Source organism: Cherax quadricarinatus, chromosome 74 (genome assembly GCF_038502225.1).
Source record: "Cherax quadricarinatus isolate ZL_2023a chromosome 74, ASM3850222v1, whole genome shotgun sequence".
In the NCBI taxonomy this organism is placed as follows: Eukaryota; Metazoa; Arthropoda; class Malacostraca; order Decapoda; family Parastacidae; genus Cherax; species Cherax quadricarinatus.
Window position 1 is genome coordinate 15970360 of NC_091365.1, and position 17341 is coordinate 15987700.

Genomic DNA, 17341 nt, shown 5'->3' on the forward strand with positions numbered 1-17341 from the left:
TCAACAAACTGGCCAACAAACCGGCCCAAAAAGAAAAAAACTAAAGTTTTTTTTTTTTTTTTTTTAACTTTAATAATATATACTGGAGAAGGGGTTACTAGCCCCTTGCTCCCGGCACTTTAGTCGCCTCTTATGACACGCATGGCTTACGCAGGAAGAATTCTGTTCCACTTCCCCATGGAGAGGAAGAGCATGCTATTTTCCAAAATATATTCCTTGGCCTTTACAGAAAAGATTTTATATTCTTTCTCACAATAATCAACATCTGTGAAGACATAACCTTAGCCATCAAAATTCATTTATGATTTTTCTATGAACTTGAGCCTCAAAAAGTTGGACACTGACAGCAATAAAACTTTAACATGTCTACCCTTTCATGGATTTTGAGGTTTCAACATGCTCAACAAGATGGGAAGGTACAGTCAGCCCACAGACATGTATAAACCAGCAGGGTTTTAACAACAAACCAGAGGTTTTAGTTGTACTACAGAGATGTCCAGATCCAAATTAAAAGCACACTTTCCCTAGGCAGTAGCAATTTAAACTTGACTATAAGCTAGACAGCCTGGCACTTCATGACAATGATAATTACCACCAATCCCCTACCCAACCTTTCCTGCAATTGTCTAACAAATTTTAGTACTGTATTACAAGAGATAGCAGATCAATTCTGAGCCTTATTTTGATACAAGCCAAATTCCACTTCAGTTTTGCATTATATACTATTTATTCCATTTCACTGGCACTCCAAATTAGGCCACAAATTAATCTAATACATAAGCCTACAAACTTCTTTGTCACTACACTGCTTTTATGCTGGTATGTAGTTTTTTGTTCACAACCAGTGTGTAAATTCTTCTCTTAATTCTTGCAAATCTATTAATTTTTCTAACCTGCAATGTGTCCCTAATCTGCTACTTCAATCTGACAGATGAAAATTTTCCAACATAGGGGGCTCCCCAGAACTGCTCTATACTAGTGGTCCTTAACCTTCTTTCACAAGTGGCTCACATTTGATAGTCAAATGTGTAACAAGGCCAATGGTTTTGTTGACACTGTCCAGTGTGGAACCTACATAAAAGTGAATTCATAATTTCATCCAAGGACTGCATCCATTTCCTAGAAGGGCTACATGCGGTCCGCAGGCCTCATGTTGGGGACCCCTGCTCTATACCATTAATGTAGAGCACACTATGTTAGAAGCATTCTACTATCTTTCTGAAATGTAATTGCTCAAAATAACAGCAGGAGGGATACTTCATAATTAATCAGGTACTGTACCCTTAAATTTCCAAATTTTTCCACCCCTCTTCTCTAAATAAAATGTGCAAATGAAGATTTTTTTACCTATCTGAAATCGAGTCTAATTATTCATAATTATCCATCATGCATGCTTCCATAAGATATATAATACTCGTCTCCCATCAAGGTAAAGCGACAAAGAAACATTCATCATCACTATTTCAATCTGCCTTGCATATACACTGTACTACACAACAATGAATAATTCTTTTTCTGTACATAGGCAGAGCTAAAGAAATATGCTTCTCGTTATGGATTACATCTAGCTGCATGAAGGGTGGGCTTGTGCAGTCATTGACAAAGCTAACAGTCAATTTTTCAAAACTGACATTCTTTTCAATTCACCCCCAAAAAATAAGTGTGTATATATGAAGAATAGAGAGAGTCCCGATGTTGTGATAGGAACAATTCCCAACTTGCAAATTAGAAATGAATCTTAAAAGATATTTTGGATTGTCTTCGGGCTTTATCAAGTCATGACCAGCTATGGTCTGGCGCGTAGAAAGAAAATGCGAACTGATCTAACCTTGGCATTCTTGAATGACCTCAACTGTCTTCTAACCTCTGTCTAGTCTGACTTGATCCTCTCTTCACTGTCATAACCTATTATATATACATTATAATCAAGGGAGAAGTGCTAAACCTGTAGGATTTACAGTGCCTATGGAGGGGGATGTGAAAGGTTTTCAGGTTTAATTAAGGGAACTGGAGCACAGATCCAATTCCCTAGATCAAGAGCCCCTTACCAGCATCAAGGAACCTTCCTTGAGGGGTGTCACGACCTAATAATTGTTCAAGATGGATGGACAATGTCGTCTTAAGAGTAATTCCAATATGTGGCTTAACTATGAGTAATGCAACAGCAACTAGCTGAAACTAATAACAGATAACTCGATGAATTGACTTCAATTCAAAAAGACAACACAACTTCAGATAATGACAAACTTTTTTCTCTATTTCTATCATAGCTTTGATATCTCCCATCTATTTTTTTCCTACTTCACTGACTGCTTTAGTTTGCCATCCCATTTACTAAGCATCTTCCTAAGCATCTTTTTCTAACAATCTTCAGAATTTGGAAATACCTAAAATATATCCAACTAAATTGACATGGCTGCAAATGCATCTGCTACTACTACTAGAACTGAGCAATTAGAAATAGTAAGAATAAGCTAAATTCTTACATCACTTTTACAGAGTGGGTACCACCAGCATCTTCCTCCAGATCCCTACAAACATCAAAAAGGTACTAATAGAAGATACAGAGTATCTGATGTTTTATGGTATGTATGAGTGTAAGATGCATTGTGTAGTAATTAGTGAGTGAATGTAAATATGCTTATTTTCTTAGGACCTTTGTGTTGAGCATAGATAGCCTATTCTAGGCTGGGATAGGCCAGGCTGAAGTTCTCACCTAAGGAGATGGCGTGGTAGACTTACGTGTGGAGTTAGCGCGACCGTGCCACTGCAGCTGTGCCATCATCACGCTTCTCAAGGCACTCTGGAGGCGCCTCTCCCCACCGCACCAATAACCCAACCACATGACCACAATACCAAACCATAACACATCCTACGGCAGAGCAAGGGCAGTTTACTAGCGCGGCCAAGACCACAGGCTCACACTCGCTTACCCTACCTCTACACCCACTTTTCTATGACATCACTAAAGTACATATCCTTTGAGATACTTTTTATAAACAAGTAGATTTATATATGTGATCTTTAATTACTTTAATAAATTACAGAAATTTTGAAGAAAAAATAAAAACTTTAAATAAAGACAATATTTTGTATCAACAAAATATTAAAAAGCTGTACCCAAATACAGACACAAAGACAAACACAACACACGTGACATACACAGACACGACAATCACACACACACACACACACACACACACACACACACGACAAAGACGTGACACTCATTTACACACACGTATGTACAAGTCTTATTTTTATAGACAGCCTGCAATCTTGGCTTATAGATCAACAATTTTGCCTAACAAACTGAGCGTAAATTCGCTGTCAAGATAAGAAAAATTGGCCTGAACATCGTGAAGTAATTTAATTCAATGATGTTTGATGAAACTATATTTAAGTTGACTTAAGATAGCCTACTAAATTAAGGTAACTGTCACAGTTTCAGTAAGGTGATCGTTCCTACAAATACACAAGGCTGATTATGTTTAATGTTGTGTTTAGTGGAAAGGGAAGATACTGTCAGCCACTGAACTTGCAATGGTAGAGATGCACCCAAAGCCCTCAACACCAACCTTCTCAAATATTTTGAATGCTTTAAAATTTGATTGGTTGGTTTGCTGGGGAGGGTGTGCATGTGTATGTATTTTTGGAACAATTTGGTTGAAAAATGGCAATTCTTAAATTATGATTTAACAAAGCTGTTGTTCTGAAGTTCTATTTTCATTTGTTTTTGGATTAAAAGAATGATACATATGAAAAAATCTCACAATGATATAAAAAAAAATACTCTACAATGTGAGGCTATTAGCAGCCTAACCCTGCTACAACTAACAATTTACACTGATTCTATCAACCAAGCTTAGGTCAGCTTTAATTTACAGTATTATTCAGCACCAATGAAATATGGAACATCAATTTTTGTCACAATTAAACTGATTTTCATAGTTACTGCAACAAAACATGGATGTTTTGCATATTTGTCAAAGCAGTTATTGCTTTACGAGGAAACAAGGATCAGCTAAAAAAAAAAAAAAGTATATGTCGTGCATTATAGCCAGGCAGTTAAACAAGCTTAACTCTTGAAAATAGATCACAACAAACTTTTGTCTTCTGAATTGATATATTCATATGAAATAACATGATGCAAGCTTTATCATAACTCGGAAAGATAACCCACTAAAATTATTTTAATATAGCCTTAATCCTACTCAACTTGTCTAAGGTCAGCAAATTAGTTACTATTATATATCAATGAAATATATAAATTGTAAGTACAAACCAATTTTTGCTGTTAGTGCAACAATCAATACATTCTCTACAAGTTTTGCAAGGTGTTTGTTGAACAGAACAAACTGGTAACTTTCGGTTATAAAGTACAACAAATGCATGCTGTTTATATAAATGTATGTAAATATCTTTTTAGGCAGAGCCTGTGTAAATTCACTCTTAAAGTTCAAAATGAGTCGAAACATCACAAAATTAAGACATTTCATTGGTATTATATAATACCAACTAAATTAAGGCATGACCAAAGATATTAGTTAGCATTAAACTAAACAGTACTCTTAGAAAGGAAAGGTAGCTAAGTCACTCTCTGTGCAGAATTAAAATGCGTATAGAATGCCAATTCAAAAATTGTGCATACTTTATAAATATGAAAGAAAATTTGATAAAACCTACTTTTAGGCCAGTTCAGTTTATTTGATCTGACTACAAAGCAAGGTACACACATTTGCGTAAAAAAAATGCACACAAAAAACACATGCACTTGCATGTGTACACGTGCACACACACACTCGACACTCGTGCAAACGCGCGCACGCAACACACACAACCACAACACCCACAACCACAACACCCACAACACACACAACCACAACACACACAACCACAACACACACAACCACAACACACACAACCACAACACACACAACCACAACACACACAACCACAACACACACAACCACAACACACACAACCACAACACACACAACCACAACACACACAACCACAACACACACAACCACAACACACACAACCACAACACACACAACCACAACACACACAACCACAACACACAACCACAACACACACAACCACAACACACACAACCACAACACACACAACCACAACACACACAACCACAACACACACAACCACAACACAATATTATTCAAAAACAACAGTGAAAGCAAGAAACAGGGCTTGAGGCCAATCTAACCTTTCCTCTCAAAAACTTGGGGGAAGAGAAAAACAGATGGGACATGTTTACATCTAAAAGAAAAGAAAATTCTGAATGCCAGCTTGAGACATTTAGTAATTAAAAAAAAAAAGTATATTATTATTATTTATGCCCTTACTATTGCTTATACTGTGTGTGTACCATTTTGTCTAAGTTAATATGGGGAAATGGGGAAGAATCTCTCCTCAGTAAGCCATGCATGTCATAAGAGAAGACTAAAATGCTGGGAGCAAGGGGCTAGTAACCCTCCCCTCCTGTATAAATTACTAAATGTAAAAACAAAAACTATGAAAAAGTTTTCTTTTTCAGGTCAGCCTGCCTTGGTAGGACATGGCCAGTTAAAAAAAAAATCTAATAAGGAAGTTTTCATTTTTTCATGGATTTAGAAAAAGCATATGATAGGGTGGATAGGGTAGCAATGTGGCAGATGTTGCAAGTGTAAGGAATAGATGGTAGGTTACTGAATGCAGTTAAGAGGTTTTATGAAACTGGTGAGGCTCAGGTTAGTGTGTGTAGAAAGGAGATTATTTTTCAGTAAAAGTAGGCCCTAGATAGGGTTGTGTAATGTTACCATGGCTGTTTAACATAATTATAGATGGGGATGTAATAGAAGTGAATGCTAGGGTGTTGGGGAGAGGAGTGATTAAAATATGCAGAATGTAATACAAAATGGGAGTCGTCACAGTTGCTTCTTTGCTGATGACACTGTGCTTTTGGGAGATTCTGAAGAGAAGTTGTAAAGGTTGATCAATGAATTTGGGAGAGTATGTAAAGGTAGGAAATTAAAAGTGAACATAGAAAAGAGCAAGATAAGGGTAACAAATGAGTTAGCAAATGAAGACTGGATTTTAGATTGGAAGGAAGGAATATTGAGGAAGTGAACGTGTTCAGATATTTGGGATGGACGTGTCAGCAGATGGATCTATGAACAAAGAGGTGAACCATAGAATTGAAGGGAAAAAGGTGGGTGGTGCACCAAGGCATCTGTGAAGACAACATTATCTAAGAGGGCAGAGGGGAATGTATATACAAGTATTGTGGTACCAACACTCTTAATGTGGGTGTGAAGCTTGGGTTGTGAATGCTGCAAATGTTGCAGTGAGGAGATGGTTGGAGGAAGTGGAGATATCATGTCCAAGGGCAATGTTGTTTTTTTTTTTATTATCACACTGGCCGATTCCCACCAAGGCAGGGTGGCCCGAAAAACAAAAACTTTCACCATCATTCACTCCATCACTGTCTAGCCAGAAGGGTGCTTTACACTACAGTTCTTAAACTGCAACATTAACACCCCTCCTTCAGAGTGCAGGCACTGTACTTCCCATCTCCAGGACTCAAGTCCAGCCTGCCGGTTTCCCTGAACCCCTTCATAAATGTTACTTTGCTCACACTCCAACAGCACGTCAAGTATTAAAAACCATTTGTCTCCTTTCACTCCTATCAAACACGCTCACGCATGCCTGCTGGAAGTCCAAGCCCCTCGCACACAAAACCTCCTTTACCCCCTCCCTCCAACCTTTCCTAGGCCGACCCCTACCCCGCCTTCCTTCCACTACAGACTGATACACTCTTGAAGTTATTCTGTTTCGCTCCATTCTCTCCACATGTCCGAACCACCTCAACAACCCTTCCTCAGCCCTCTGGACAACAGTTTTGGTAATCCCGCACCTCCTCCTAACTTCCAAACTACGAATTCTCTGCATTATATTCACACCACACATTGCTCTCAGACATGACATCTCCACTGCCTCCAGCCTTCTCCTCGCTGCAACATTCATCACCCATGCTTCACACCCATATAAGAGCGTTGGCAAAACTGTACTCTCATACATTCCCCTCTTTGCCTCCAAGGACAAAGTTCTTTGTCTCCACAGACTCCTAAGTGCACCACTCACCCTTTTCCCCTCATCAATTCTATGATTCACCTCATCTTTCATAGATCCATCCGCTGACACGTCCACTCCCAAATATCTGAATACATTCACCTCCTCCATACTCTCTCCCTCCAATCTGATATCCAATCTTTCATCACCTAATCTTTTTGTTATCCTCATAACCTTACTCTTTCCTGTATTCACTTTCAATTTTCTTCTTTTGCACACCCTACCAAATTCATCCACCAATCTCTGCAACTTCTCTTCAGAATCTCCCAAGAGCACAGTGTCATCAGCAAAGAGCAACTGTGACAACTCCCACTTTATGTGTGATTCTTTATCTTTTAACTCCACGCCTCTTGCCAAGACCCTCGCATTTACTTCTCTTACAACCCCATCTATAAATATATTAAACAACCATGGTGACATCACACATCCTTGTCTAAGGCCTACTTTTACTTGGAAATAATTTCCCTCTTTCCTACATACTCTAACTTGAGCCTCACTATCCTCATAAAAACTCTTCACTGCTTTCAGTAACCTACCTCCTACACCATACACCTGCAACATCTGCCACATTGCCCCCCTATCCACCCTGTCATACGCCTTTTCCAAATCCATAAATGCCACGAAGACCTCTTTAGCCTTATCTAAATACTGTTCACTTATATGTTTCACTGTAAACACCTGGTCCACACACCCCCTACCTTTCCTAAAGCCTCCTTGTTCATCTGCTATCCTATTCTCCGCCTTACTCTTAATTCTTTCAATAATAACTCTACCATACACTTTGCCAGGTATACTCAACAGACTTATCCCCCTATAATTTTTGCATTCTCTTTTATCCCCTTTGCCTTTATACAAAGGAACTATGCATGCTCTCTGCCAATCCCTAGGTACCTTACCCTCTTCCATACATTTATTAAATAATTGCAATAATAAGGGCAATGTGTGGTGTAAATATTATTTTTAGTTTGAAGATTAAGTGGTAGTGTGGAGTTACTAAAAGTATTATCCTGAGGGCTGAGTAGGGGATGTTGAGGTGGTCTGGTCATTTAGAGAGGATGGAGCAAAATAGGATGACTTGGATGGAGTATAAATCTGTAGCAGAGGGAAAGCAGGGTTGGGGTCACCCTAGGAAAGGATGGAGAGAGGGGGTGAAGGTTTTGTGTACAAGGGGCTTGAACATCCAGCAGGCATGTATGAGAGTGTTAGACAGGAGTGGAGGCAAATAGTTTCTCGGACCTGATGAGCTGTTAGTGAGAGCATGGTAACATTTTGTGAAGGGATTCAGGGGAAACCATTTAGCTGGATTGGAGTCCTGGAGGTGGGACGTACAGTGCCTGCACTCTAAAGGAAGAATGGGGATATTTGCTGTTCAAATTATCATCTGCACTGTCATATTTGCGCAACTCTGGCAAGACAATGATAGTGTGAATGATGGTGAAAGCTCTTCTTTTTCGAGTCACCCTACCATGGTGAAGACGGCCAGTGTTTAAAAAAAAAAAATTTACCGACAGTTGACATTCTCAGAGCCAGTTTCTCATTTTTTGATAGAAGTGATCCAAGCATGTCCCATCAACTTTCATCTTAAACTTTTAAAGTTCCTGTTTAGGAATGGAAATACCTCAAGCTCAATTTTCTAATCCTCTGGATTTTACATACTTAAATCATCCACTTGTGACTTTCCACAACATGCATACATACAAACATACATATACAAACATACTCAACAGAACAATGCAACATTATAAAATATTTTTCATAGGCAGTATCTTAACTCATTCCACAAAATGAACTTGTCCCGGAGTAATGTCATAGAATTAGGGATCTATTTTATTTCTATGGTACAGGTGAAAAAATAGTGCTCATTAAATATCACAGCTAAAAAATAAACAATAAAATCTCATGACCAGAGATACCAATGAAACAGATAAAGAGACATGACAGAAAGGCCCCATACGAACAATTCCTAAAAAATAGTCTGAGCGGTTTAGAAAATGAAACACAAAGTTTGGCAAGATGAGCAAAGTGAATTTCAATTTAGCATCTGCCATATGGAGCCGTAATGATTAATGATGCTGTGAGAAACAACAAAGATTGCCCTGGGTGATACAGAAAACAGTGACCCAATCTTACTCAAAAGGTTACTTGCCTTCTCCTACTGTACATGTAAACTAAATCAACCTTAGGGCAATCAAGGGGTCACCATTTGATGTACTACCTACCCACTGAAATTATGTTAACAGTTGGGCCAGTGACCAATTCCATAATATTTAGAGTGCTAGCTTACCCTGGAGGGGTTGGAGGTCGTTTGTAGCCAAATTTTGTATCTGTGCAATTCCGAGAGAAATGACCCAACTCTCCACACTGGTAACAACGCAAATTAGGATCATAACCTCCTCTCATACGGCCTCCACGTACACGGGGCCTTGCCTGTGTAACCTTGATCCGACAGTGACCAATCATTCTGAAAGAAAATATTTATTTAATATCAAAAACAATAAATTTAGAAACTTTCTTACTAGGTAAACAATGCAACTATGTGATTATGGTTCTGAGTACCATAATACAGTGCATTAAAAAAGCTTTATAGAGGCACTCCTCACTCAAGGACCGAGTTTCGTTCCTACAAGGTCATTAAGGGAATTAGTCAATAAGTGACATTTCAAGCATACTGTACTGGTAGTGGGTTTGTGTCAACCATATACAGCACCATTTACAACATTTTTAGTATATTTTTAAATGTTTATAATGTACTGCATACTGTAATAAACAGAATAGAGGAAATCAGCTCTAATCCACATTACTTAGGTTTGCATACTGTAAATACACGTACTTCAACTGTTTGGAGATCTGGTCCTAAGTCCAAGCAGTCGTTAAACAGGTAGGCTAAGTGGGGAGGCTGTATAACCTTACTGTTAATATTCTGTCATTGCCTCTGACATTGATGACTTGTATGTACTTGGGCATGGAATCTGCTAGATACAAAATAAGCAATATCCATAGACCCATATCTTCATCAGCTTCCCTTTAAGCTTTGGTAATGACAAGGCTGCTCTCCTTCTTAGATCCTTCATCTTGTGCAAAGCATTTTCTACCAGATTTAAGTCTGGGCTATTACAGGGCCTGTTAAGCACATTAATATTGCTATCACTTAATTATTTTTAACTATTTGAGATGAGTGACAGTGTTCGTTACTTTGGTGGGAAAAAATATTGTAGTGAATGTCAAATTGCACACGCATGCACACGCACACACACACGCACATCAGGCCTGGTCTGACAAATGGTTCCTGGAGTTTAACCCCCACCCCTCCTCCAGTGCAAAATTATGAAGCTTGGGGAAGGACAAAGAAGACACAAAGTACAAGCTCAGGGAAGGAAAAAGCTGTAAACCTCACTCAAGGAGAAGGACCATGGGGTATATATCATACCAATCATATCACAAGGTGCACATCAACCAATTAACTGCTGCAGTAAATGCATGTCTCACAAATCTAAGATGGTCTTTCAATATCTAAGTGAGGAGTCATTCATGACACTGTACACCCTGTACATCAGGCCTGTATTGGAGTATGCAACACCAGTATGGAACCCACACCTGGTCAAATATATATAAAGAAACTGTATAAAATGTAGAGGTTTGCAAGAAGACTAGTCTCAGAGCTAAGGGATATGTCCTATGAGGAGAGGTTATGGGAATTCAACCTGATGACACTGGAGGACAGGAAAACTAGAGGGGAAACAATAACAACATACAAGATACTGAGAGGAACCGACAGGGTGAACAGGAATAGAACGTTTCAGAGATGGGATACAGGAACAAGAGGGCACAACTATTTGTTGAAAACTATCTGAGTCACAGGTATGTTATGAAGTATTTCTTTAGCCTTAAGAGTTTTTGTCAATGGTGCAATACTTGTGTAATATATGTAATAATACCATTTATAAATGGTGTTGGCACACATATATACTACACAAGTATTGCACCACTGACATTGTCTAGAAGTGGAATAATCTGGAGAGTGAAGTGAGAGAGGTGAGATCCATACACAGCTTTAAGAAGAGGTACAGTAAGGCTCTTGAAGCCAGGAGTGTGTGGACCTAGTAGCAACCAGCAAAGAGGCAGAGGCTAGGAGTTATGATTCAACCCGTGCAACAACATAGATGAGTAAACACACAAAAAATCAAAACACACAAAGAAAACACATACAAAGCACACATGCGCAACACACATGCAAAGCACACACATAAAACACACACACAAAACACGCACAACACAACACACCTGGTCAGCATGTCAAGAAATTAGAGAAAGTCCCGGAGATATGGGGCATGTTCTACAAGGAGAGATTAAGGGACTCAACCTGACAACACTGGAGGATGCAGAGGACACATCAAAATAATGACGTATGAAATACTGAAAGGAACTGACAAGGCAGACAGGGACAATGTTTCAGCGATGGAACATATGAACAAGGGGAACACAACCCAAAGTTGAAAACTCAAATGAGTCATAGGGATATTATGAAGTATCTCTTCAGCCTTAGAGTTGTCAGGAAGTTGAAACAATCCAGAGAGTGTAGTAGTGGAGGCATGATCCATACAAAGCTTTAAGAAGAGGTATGATAAAGTTCTTGGAGCAGAGTGGACCTAGTAGCAACCAGTGAAGAGACAGGAGAGGAGCTGCGACTTAGCCACTGCAACCACATACAGGAGAGTACATACAAAAAAACATGGCACTCGACACACAAAAAGAATAGGTTTAATCAGAGATGCAAAGGCAAATCACAGAAGTATGAAAGTTTGTTTAAACACTATGGAAAGCAAAGGACAAATGAGAACAGAGAAGTGAGCAGATTAGCCAGTAACTAGTACCTTGAAACTGAGCTCAAAACTGCAGAAATGTTCGATTTTTGCCAATGTTCAAGAGTAAACAGATCACACCACACGTCCAATACATATCAACTGGTGGGTTTAACGTGCTTTCACAAATGCGCTGATATTATTGATACCATTTTTACAATAATGCAGTAGTCTGCACAACAGTAAATCTTCTATTTTTTGTGAATAAAAATTCAAAATAGAAAGCAAACATAATACAAGAGGGGCCTGGAGACATGACTAATGAAGAGAAAATGTTATTTTAGTGCTTGGACTGTCTGCACTGTTTATTCTGGCCCTATTTTGAAATTGACCTTACTTGAATTGAGTATGAAATTGGCCAAATTACCAATTTCTCATCACTTTATTGGGTAGCTGAAATCAGTAAATGGGCAGTTTATTGTACTGAATCGATAGAACAAATGGAGTTCTAGCAAAATAGCTATGAGTTTGGTCAACTGGAACAATGGAAATGACTGAAAATAGGGCTCAAAGTGGGCAAAATCAGCGATGTGTAAATATCGCCGAGCGCGCTAACTTCATGAGAGCATAATTCCGTAAGCATTTTATCAAATTTTGTTTTTTGGCGTCATTAACATCGGGAAAAGATTATCATTCCATAAGAAAAAAATATTTATTTTTCGAATATTTTTCAACAGAACGAGAGTTTAGAATCAGGGATCCTGACAAAAAAAAAAAGTACTGCATACAGTGTTATTAACCCTTTTGAGGTCTGTGCCATAGTACTACAGGTTTGAGCTCAGGGTCTGTGCTCTAAAACTACACAAGGTCAGCTCACTCAGATAAGTAGCAAGCAGTAAGTTTGGGCCTAGATATGAGAGAATGGGTCTATGCAGTGAGTGTGCACAACAAAAAAAATCCTGCCCCCCACAGTGCATGAGGAAAAAACTACCATGAATTTGGTTTAAAATAGACTTTGCAGTGCATTTTCGGATGGTTTTTGTGGTTGTATTCCCAGTTCCTTGGTATCATTTGATAGTATAAACAATATATTACACTGCAAGATAAAGTAGCTTGAAATTGAACTCAAAGTTCCAGAGAACACAAATTTCATCACTTGTCCAATACATGTCCAACTGGTCAGTCTAATACACGTTCATGAATACATTGACATTTCTTATACAATTATTACAATTCTTAAACAATTATTACGTGGTAGCCTGCATACTGGTAAATCTTTTGTGTGTGAAATGTAAGACAGGAGATCCCTGGGAACAATACTAATGAAGAGAGGAAATGTTTTAGTGTCAGGAATGTCTACATTGTTTATTGCAGACCATATTTGTGTAATATTGGCCAAATTACCGATTTCTGATCATTTTATTGAAATACAGTAGACTCTCATAATACACGGATTTATTTAGCACGTTTTGGTTATTACACTATTGAAAAATTGCAGGATAATTTCATACAACACTGCATAAAATTAACTTAACAGGGTTCGGTTTGAGGGAGGGGAAAAAAATTTGGAGCATCGCCCGCAGGATATTTCCCTAGCTCAGGCTACTAAAATGGCATTCCCACAATGCACCACTGATCCCCGATTTTTTTTTATACTGAGCACACTGACCACGCAGACCCAATTTTCAAATCCCACTTGATTTGAAGCCGCTAGAATTCTGGCATAGTACTACGACACCAACACTGGCTCATAAGCCGTAGTACTATGGCACCAACAGTGAGTCAACTGTGAAGCAGAAATCTGAATAAGGGAGCTGTGGCCTGTGTATGTGTAAGGAGTATGGTACAGCATTTGTAGAAGCAAGGGTTATTACTAGAGCACATCATCAAAGGTAATCAAAGGTACTCGACTGTACCTTTGATTACCTTTGATAAGTTCCAAGAGTTTTTCTACTCCTTGAGCCCAGCCATGGGCCAAGCTTGTATTGTACTGTACTGTACTTTTACAAAATAGTTAAGCACCTATTTTAACTCTTTCAGGTACAGGTAATACTGAATTGTACTCTTAGTTTATTATTAGTTATGGCCAGTAGACCATCAATACAGCAAACTAAGTATTGTTTTACTTGGCATTTGTCCATGTTCAGTAGTCAATTGATTAAACAGATGATGTACACTTAATTGAAGCACTCAATATAACGTATTTTCACTAAAGTGGACATTCCTTCTCACCTATTAGTCTGTTTTATCGAGAATTTACTGTATACAAATGAGCAACCAATAATACCTTAAAAACTTACATGCCATCTGTTTCCTTGAGAGCCCGGTCTGCATCTTTCTGGTGAGCATAGACAACAAATGCAAAACATGGAGGATTGCGAGCCATCCAAATCTCTCGAAGACGACCATACTTCTCGAAAACTCTCTCCAGGTCTCGTTTCCGAGTGTCAACATCTGAAAAAAACACCAGCATTGTAATAAAATATTCAAGGCCAAAAGAAGCTATACATATTTAACAGTTTCCTTAACTTTATAAATGACTTTTACAATGAAATCTGATATCGATTAATTGTACATGGAAAGAAAATGTGTGATTTTTGGGAAACTTGGTGATCACTTAGCACTTACAATTATGAACAGTAATAACACAAAATGCTAAGCAATAAGTGAACATACGAAAATAAACGAATGGATTTCTCAGTTAAAAACAGTAGGGGAGTAGTAGATGGGGAGCTGGAGGTGCTGGGTAGATGGCAGGAATATTTTGAGGAACTTTTAAATGTTGATGAAGAAAGGGAAGCAGTAATTTCATGTACTGGTCAGGGAGGTATAACATCTACATTTTAAGAGTGAAAAGCAGGATGTGAGTGTGGGGGAGGCATGAGAGGCATTACGTAGAATGAAAGGGGGTAAAGAAGCTGCAACTGACGAGACCATAACAGAAATGGTAAAAGCAGGGGTGGATAATGTTGGAGTGGTTGGAATTTTTGTTTAATACATGTATGAAAAAGGGGAAGGTACCTAGAGACTGGCAGAGAGCATGTATAATTCCTTTATATAAAAGGAAGGGGGACGAAAAGAGATTGTAAAAATTATAGGGGAATAAGTTTACTGAGTATACCAGGAAAAGTGTACGGTAGGGTTATAATTGAAAGAATTAGAGGTAAGACAGAATGTAGGATTGCGGATGAGCAAGGAGGTTTCAGAGTGGGTAGGGGATGTGTAGATCAAGTGTTTACATTGAAGCATATATGTGAACAGTATTTAGATAAAGGTAGGGAAGTTTTTATTGCATTTATGGATTTAGAAAAGGCATATGATAGAGTGGATAGAGGAGCAATGTGGCAGATGTTGCAAGTATATGGAATAGGTGGTAAGTTATTAAATGCTGTAAGAGTTTTTATGAGGATAGTGAGGCTCAGGTTAGGGTGTGTAGAAGAGAGGGAGACTACTTCCCGGTAAAAGTAGGTCTTAGACAGGGATGTGTAATGTCACCATGGTTGTTTAATATATTTATAGATGGGGTTGTAAAGGAAGTAAATGCTAGGGTGTTCGGGAGAGGGGTGGGATTAAATTTTGGGGAATCAAATTCAAAATGGGAATTGACACAGTTACTTTTTGCTGATGATACTGTGCTTATGGGAGATTCTAAAGAAAAATTGTAAAGGTTAGTGGATGAGTTTGGGAATGTGTGTAAAGGTAGAAAGTTGAAAGTGAACATAGAAAAGAGTAAGGTGATGAGGGTGTCAAATGATTTAGATAAAGAAAAATTGGATATCAAATTGGGGAGGAGGAGTATGGAAGAAGTGAATGTTTTCAGATACTTGGGAGTTGACGTGTCGGCGGATGGATTTATGAAGGATGAGGTTAATCATAGAATTGATGAGGGAAAAAAGGTGAGTGGTGCGTTGAGGTATATGTGGAGTCAAAAAACGTTATCTATGGAGGCAAAGAAGGGAATGTATGAAAGTATAGTAGTACCAACACTCTTATATGGGTGTGAAGCTTGGGTGGTAAATGCAGCAGCGAGGAGACGGTTGGAGGCAGTGGAGATGTCCTGTTTAAGGGCAATGTGTGGTGTAAATATTATGCAGAAAATTCGGAGTGTGGAAATTAGGAAAAGGTGTGGAGTTAATAAAAGTATTAGTCAGAGGGCAGAAGAGCGGTTGTTGAGGTGGTTTGGTCATTTAGAGAGAATGGATCAAAGTAGAATGACACGGAAAGCGTATAAATCTATAGGGGAAGGAAGGCAGGGTAGGGGTCGTCCTCGAAAGGGCTGGAGAGAGGGGGTAAAGGAGGTTTTGTGGGCAAGGGGCTTGGACTTCCAGCAAGCATGCATGAGCGTGTTAGATAGGAGTGAATGGAGACGAATGGTACTTGGGACCTGACGATCTGTTGGAGTGTGAGCAGGGTAATATTTAGTGAAGGGATTCAGGGAAACCGGTTATTTTCATATAGTCGGACTAAGTCCTGGAAATGGGAAGTGCAATGCCTGCACTTTAAAGGAGGGGTTTGGGATATTGGCAGTTTGGAGGGATATGTTGTGTATCTTTATATGTGTATGCTTCTAAACTGTTGTATTCTGAGCACCTCTGCAAAAACAGTGATAATGTGCTAGTGGTGAAAGTGTTGAATGATGATGAAAGTATTTTCTTTTTGGGGATTTTCTTTCTTTTTTGGGTCACCCTGCCTCAGTGGGAGACGGCCGACTTGTTGAGAGAAAAAAAAAATATATATAATACTATATAATAATAATGTACTACATATAACAGTTATAATAGACGGCTTCAAAAGGCCGTTACTAGATGGCAGTGGTTACCACAACAAAGAGGAAGCAGTTGTGGTCGCCTCCACCTGTTATATAATGACATTTTATTCATTCTAGAGTATATATCATGTTTCTATGTTATTTTTATTGTTTGTCGTGTCATATTAGATGAACTGTGATATATAAATAAGCCGTATAGATGATATTAGTGAAATCATTCATGAATTATTTTGCCCGGTCTCCAGACAAACTCTCATCCACCACCGACACCGCCCATACCACTACATGAATGACGTAGTTTATTCATTCTAGAGTATATATCATGTTTCTGTGTTATTCATATTGTTTGTTATGTCATATTAGATGAAGTGAGATAGATAAATAAGCCGTAGAGTTGATACTGGCAAAATAATTGAAGTACAGAATTCCACTGGAACCAATTAATTGCATTTAAATTAATTTAAATGAGGAAACCTGACTCTGCAAACGAGCAAGGACATGGAACGGATTAAACTCGCAAGTAGAGGTTCCACTGTATATTTAAAATATGAAATAACTTTAAAACACTTGAAATTTTGGAAAATTTCCAGACATAATGGAGAGAATCGGTGCTCACGGAGAATGTAGGTGGGGCAGAGTGACC

General features: G+C 38.6%; 1 protein-coding gene across 14 annotated transcripts in view; it reads right to left on the reverse strand.

The window, feature by feature from the left end:
• The window catches only part of LOC128700122 (transformer-2 protein homolog beta), a 119010-nt gene that overhangs the window by 60025 nt on the left and 41644 nt on the right, over positions 1-17341 (reverse strand). For 8 of the 14 annotated variants that reach the window (XR_011394087.1, XR_011394084.1, XR_011394082.1 and 5 more), the window contains exons 4-6: positions 14231-14384; positions 9416-9592; positions 2743-2872 (exon numbers count right to left, since the gene is read on the reverse strand). Coding sequence is in view for 3 of the 14 variants with exons in the window: in XM_053793072.2 (XP_053649047.1) it covers positions 9416-9592; positions 14231-14384 (331 nt within the window). In the remaining 11 variants the exon portion in view is untranslated. Of the gene's footprint in view, positions 1-2716; positions 2873-9415; positions 9593-14230; positions 14385-17341 lie in introns of all 14 variants that reach the window. The other 6 variants (XR_008408717.2, XM_053793072.2, XM_053793070.2 and 3 more) reach the window with 2 other exon arrangements.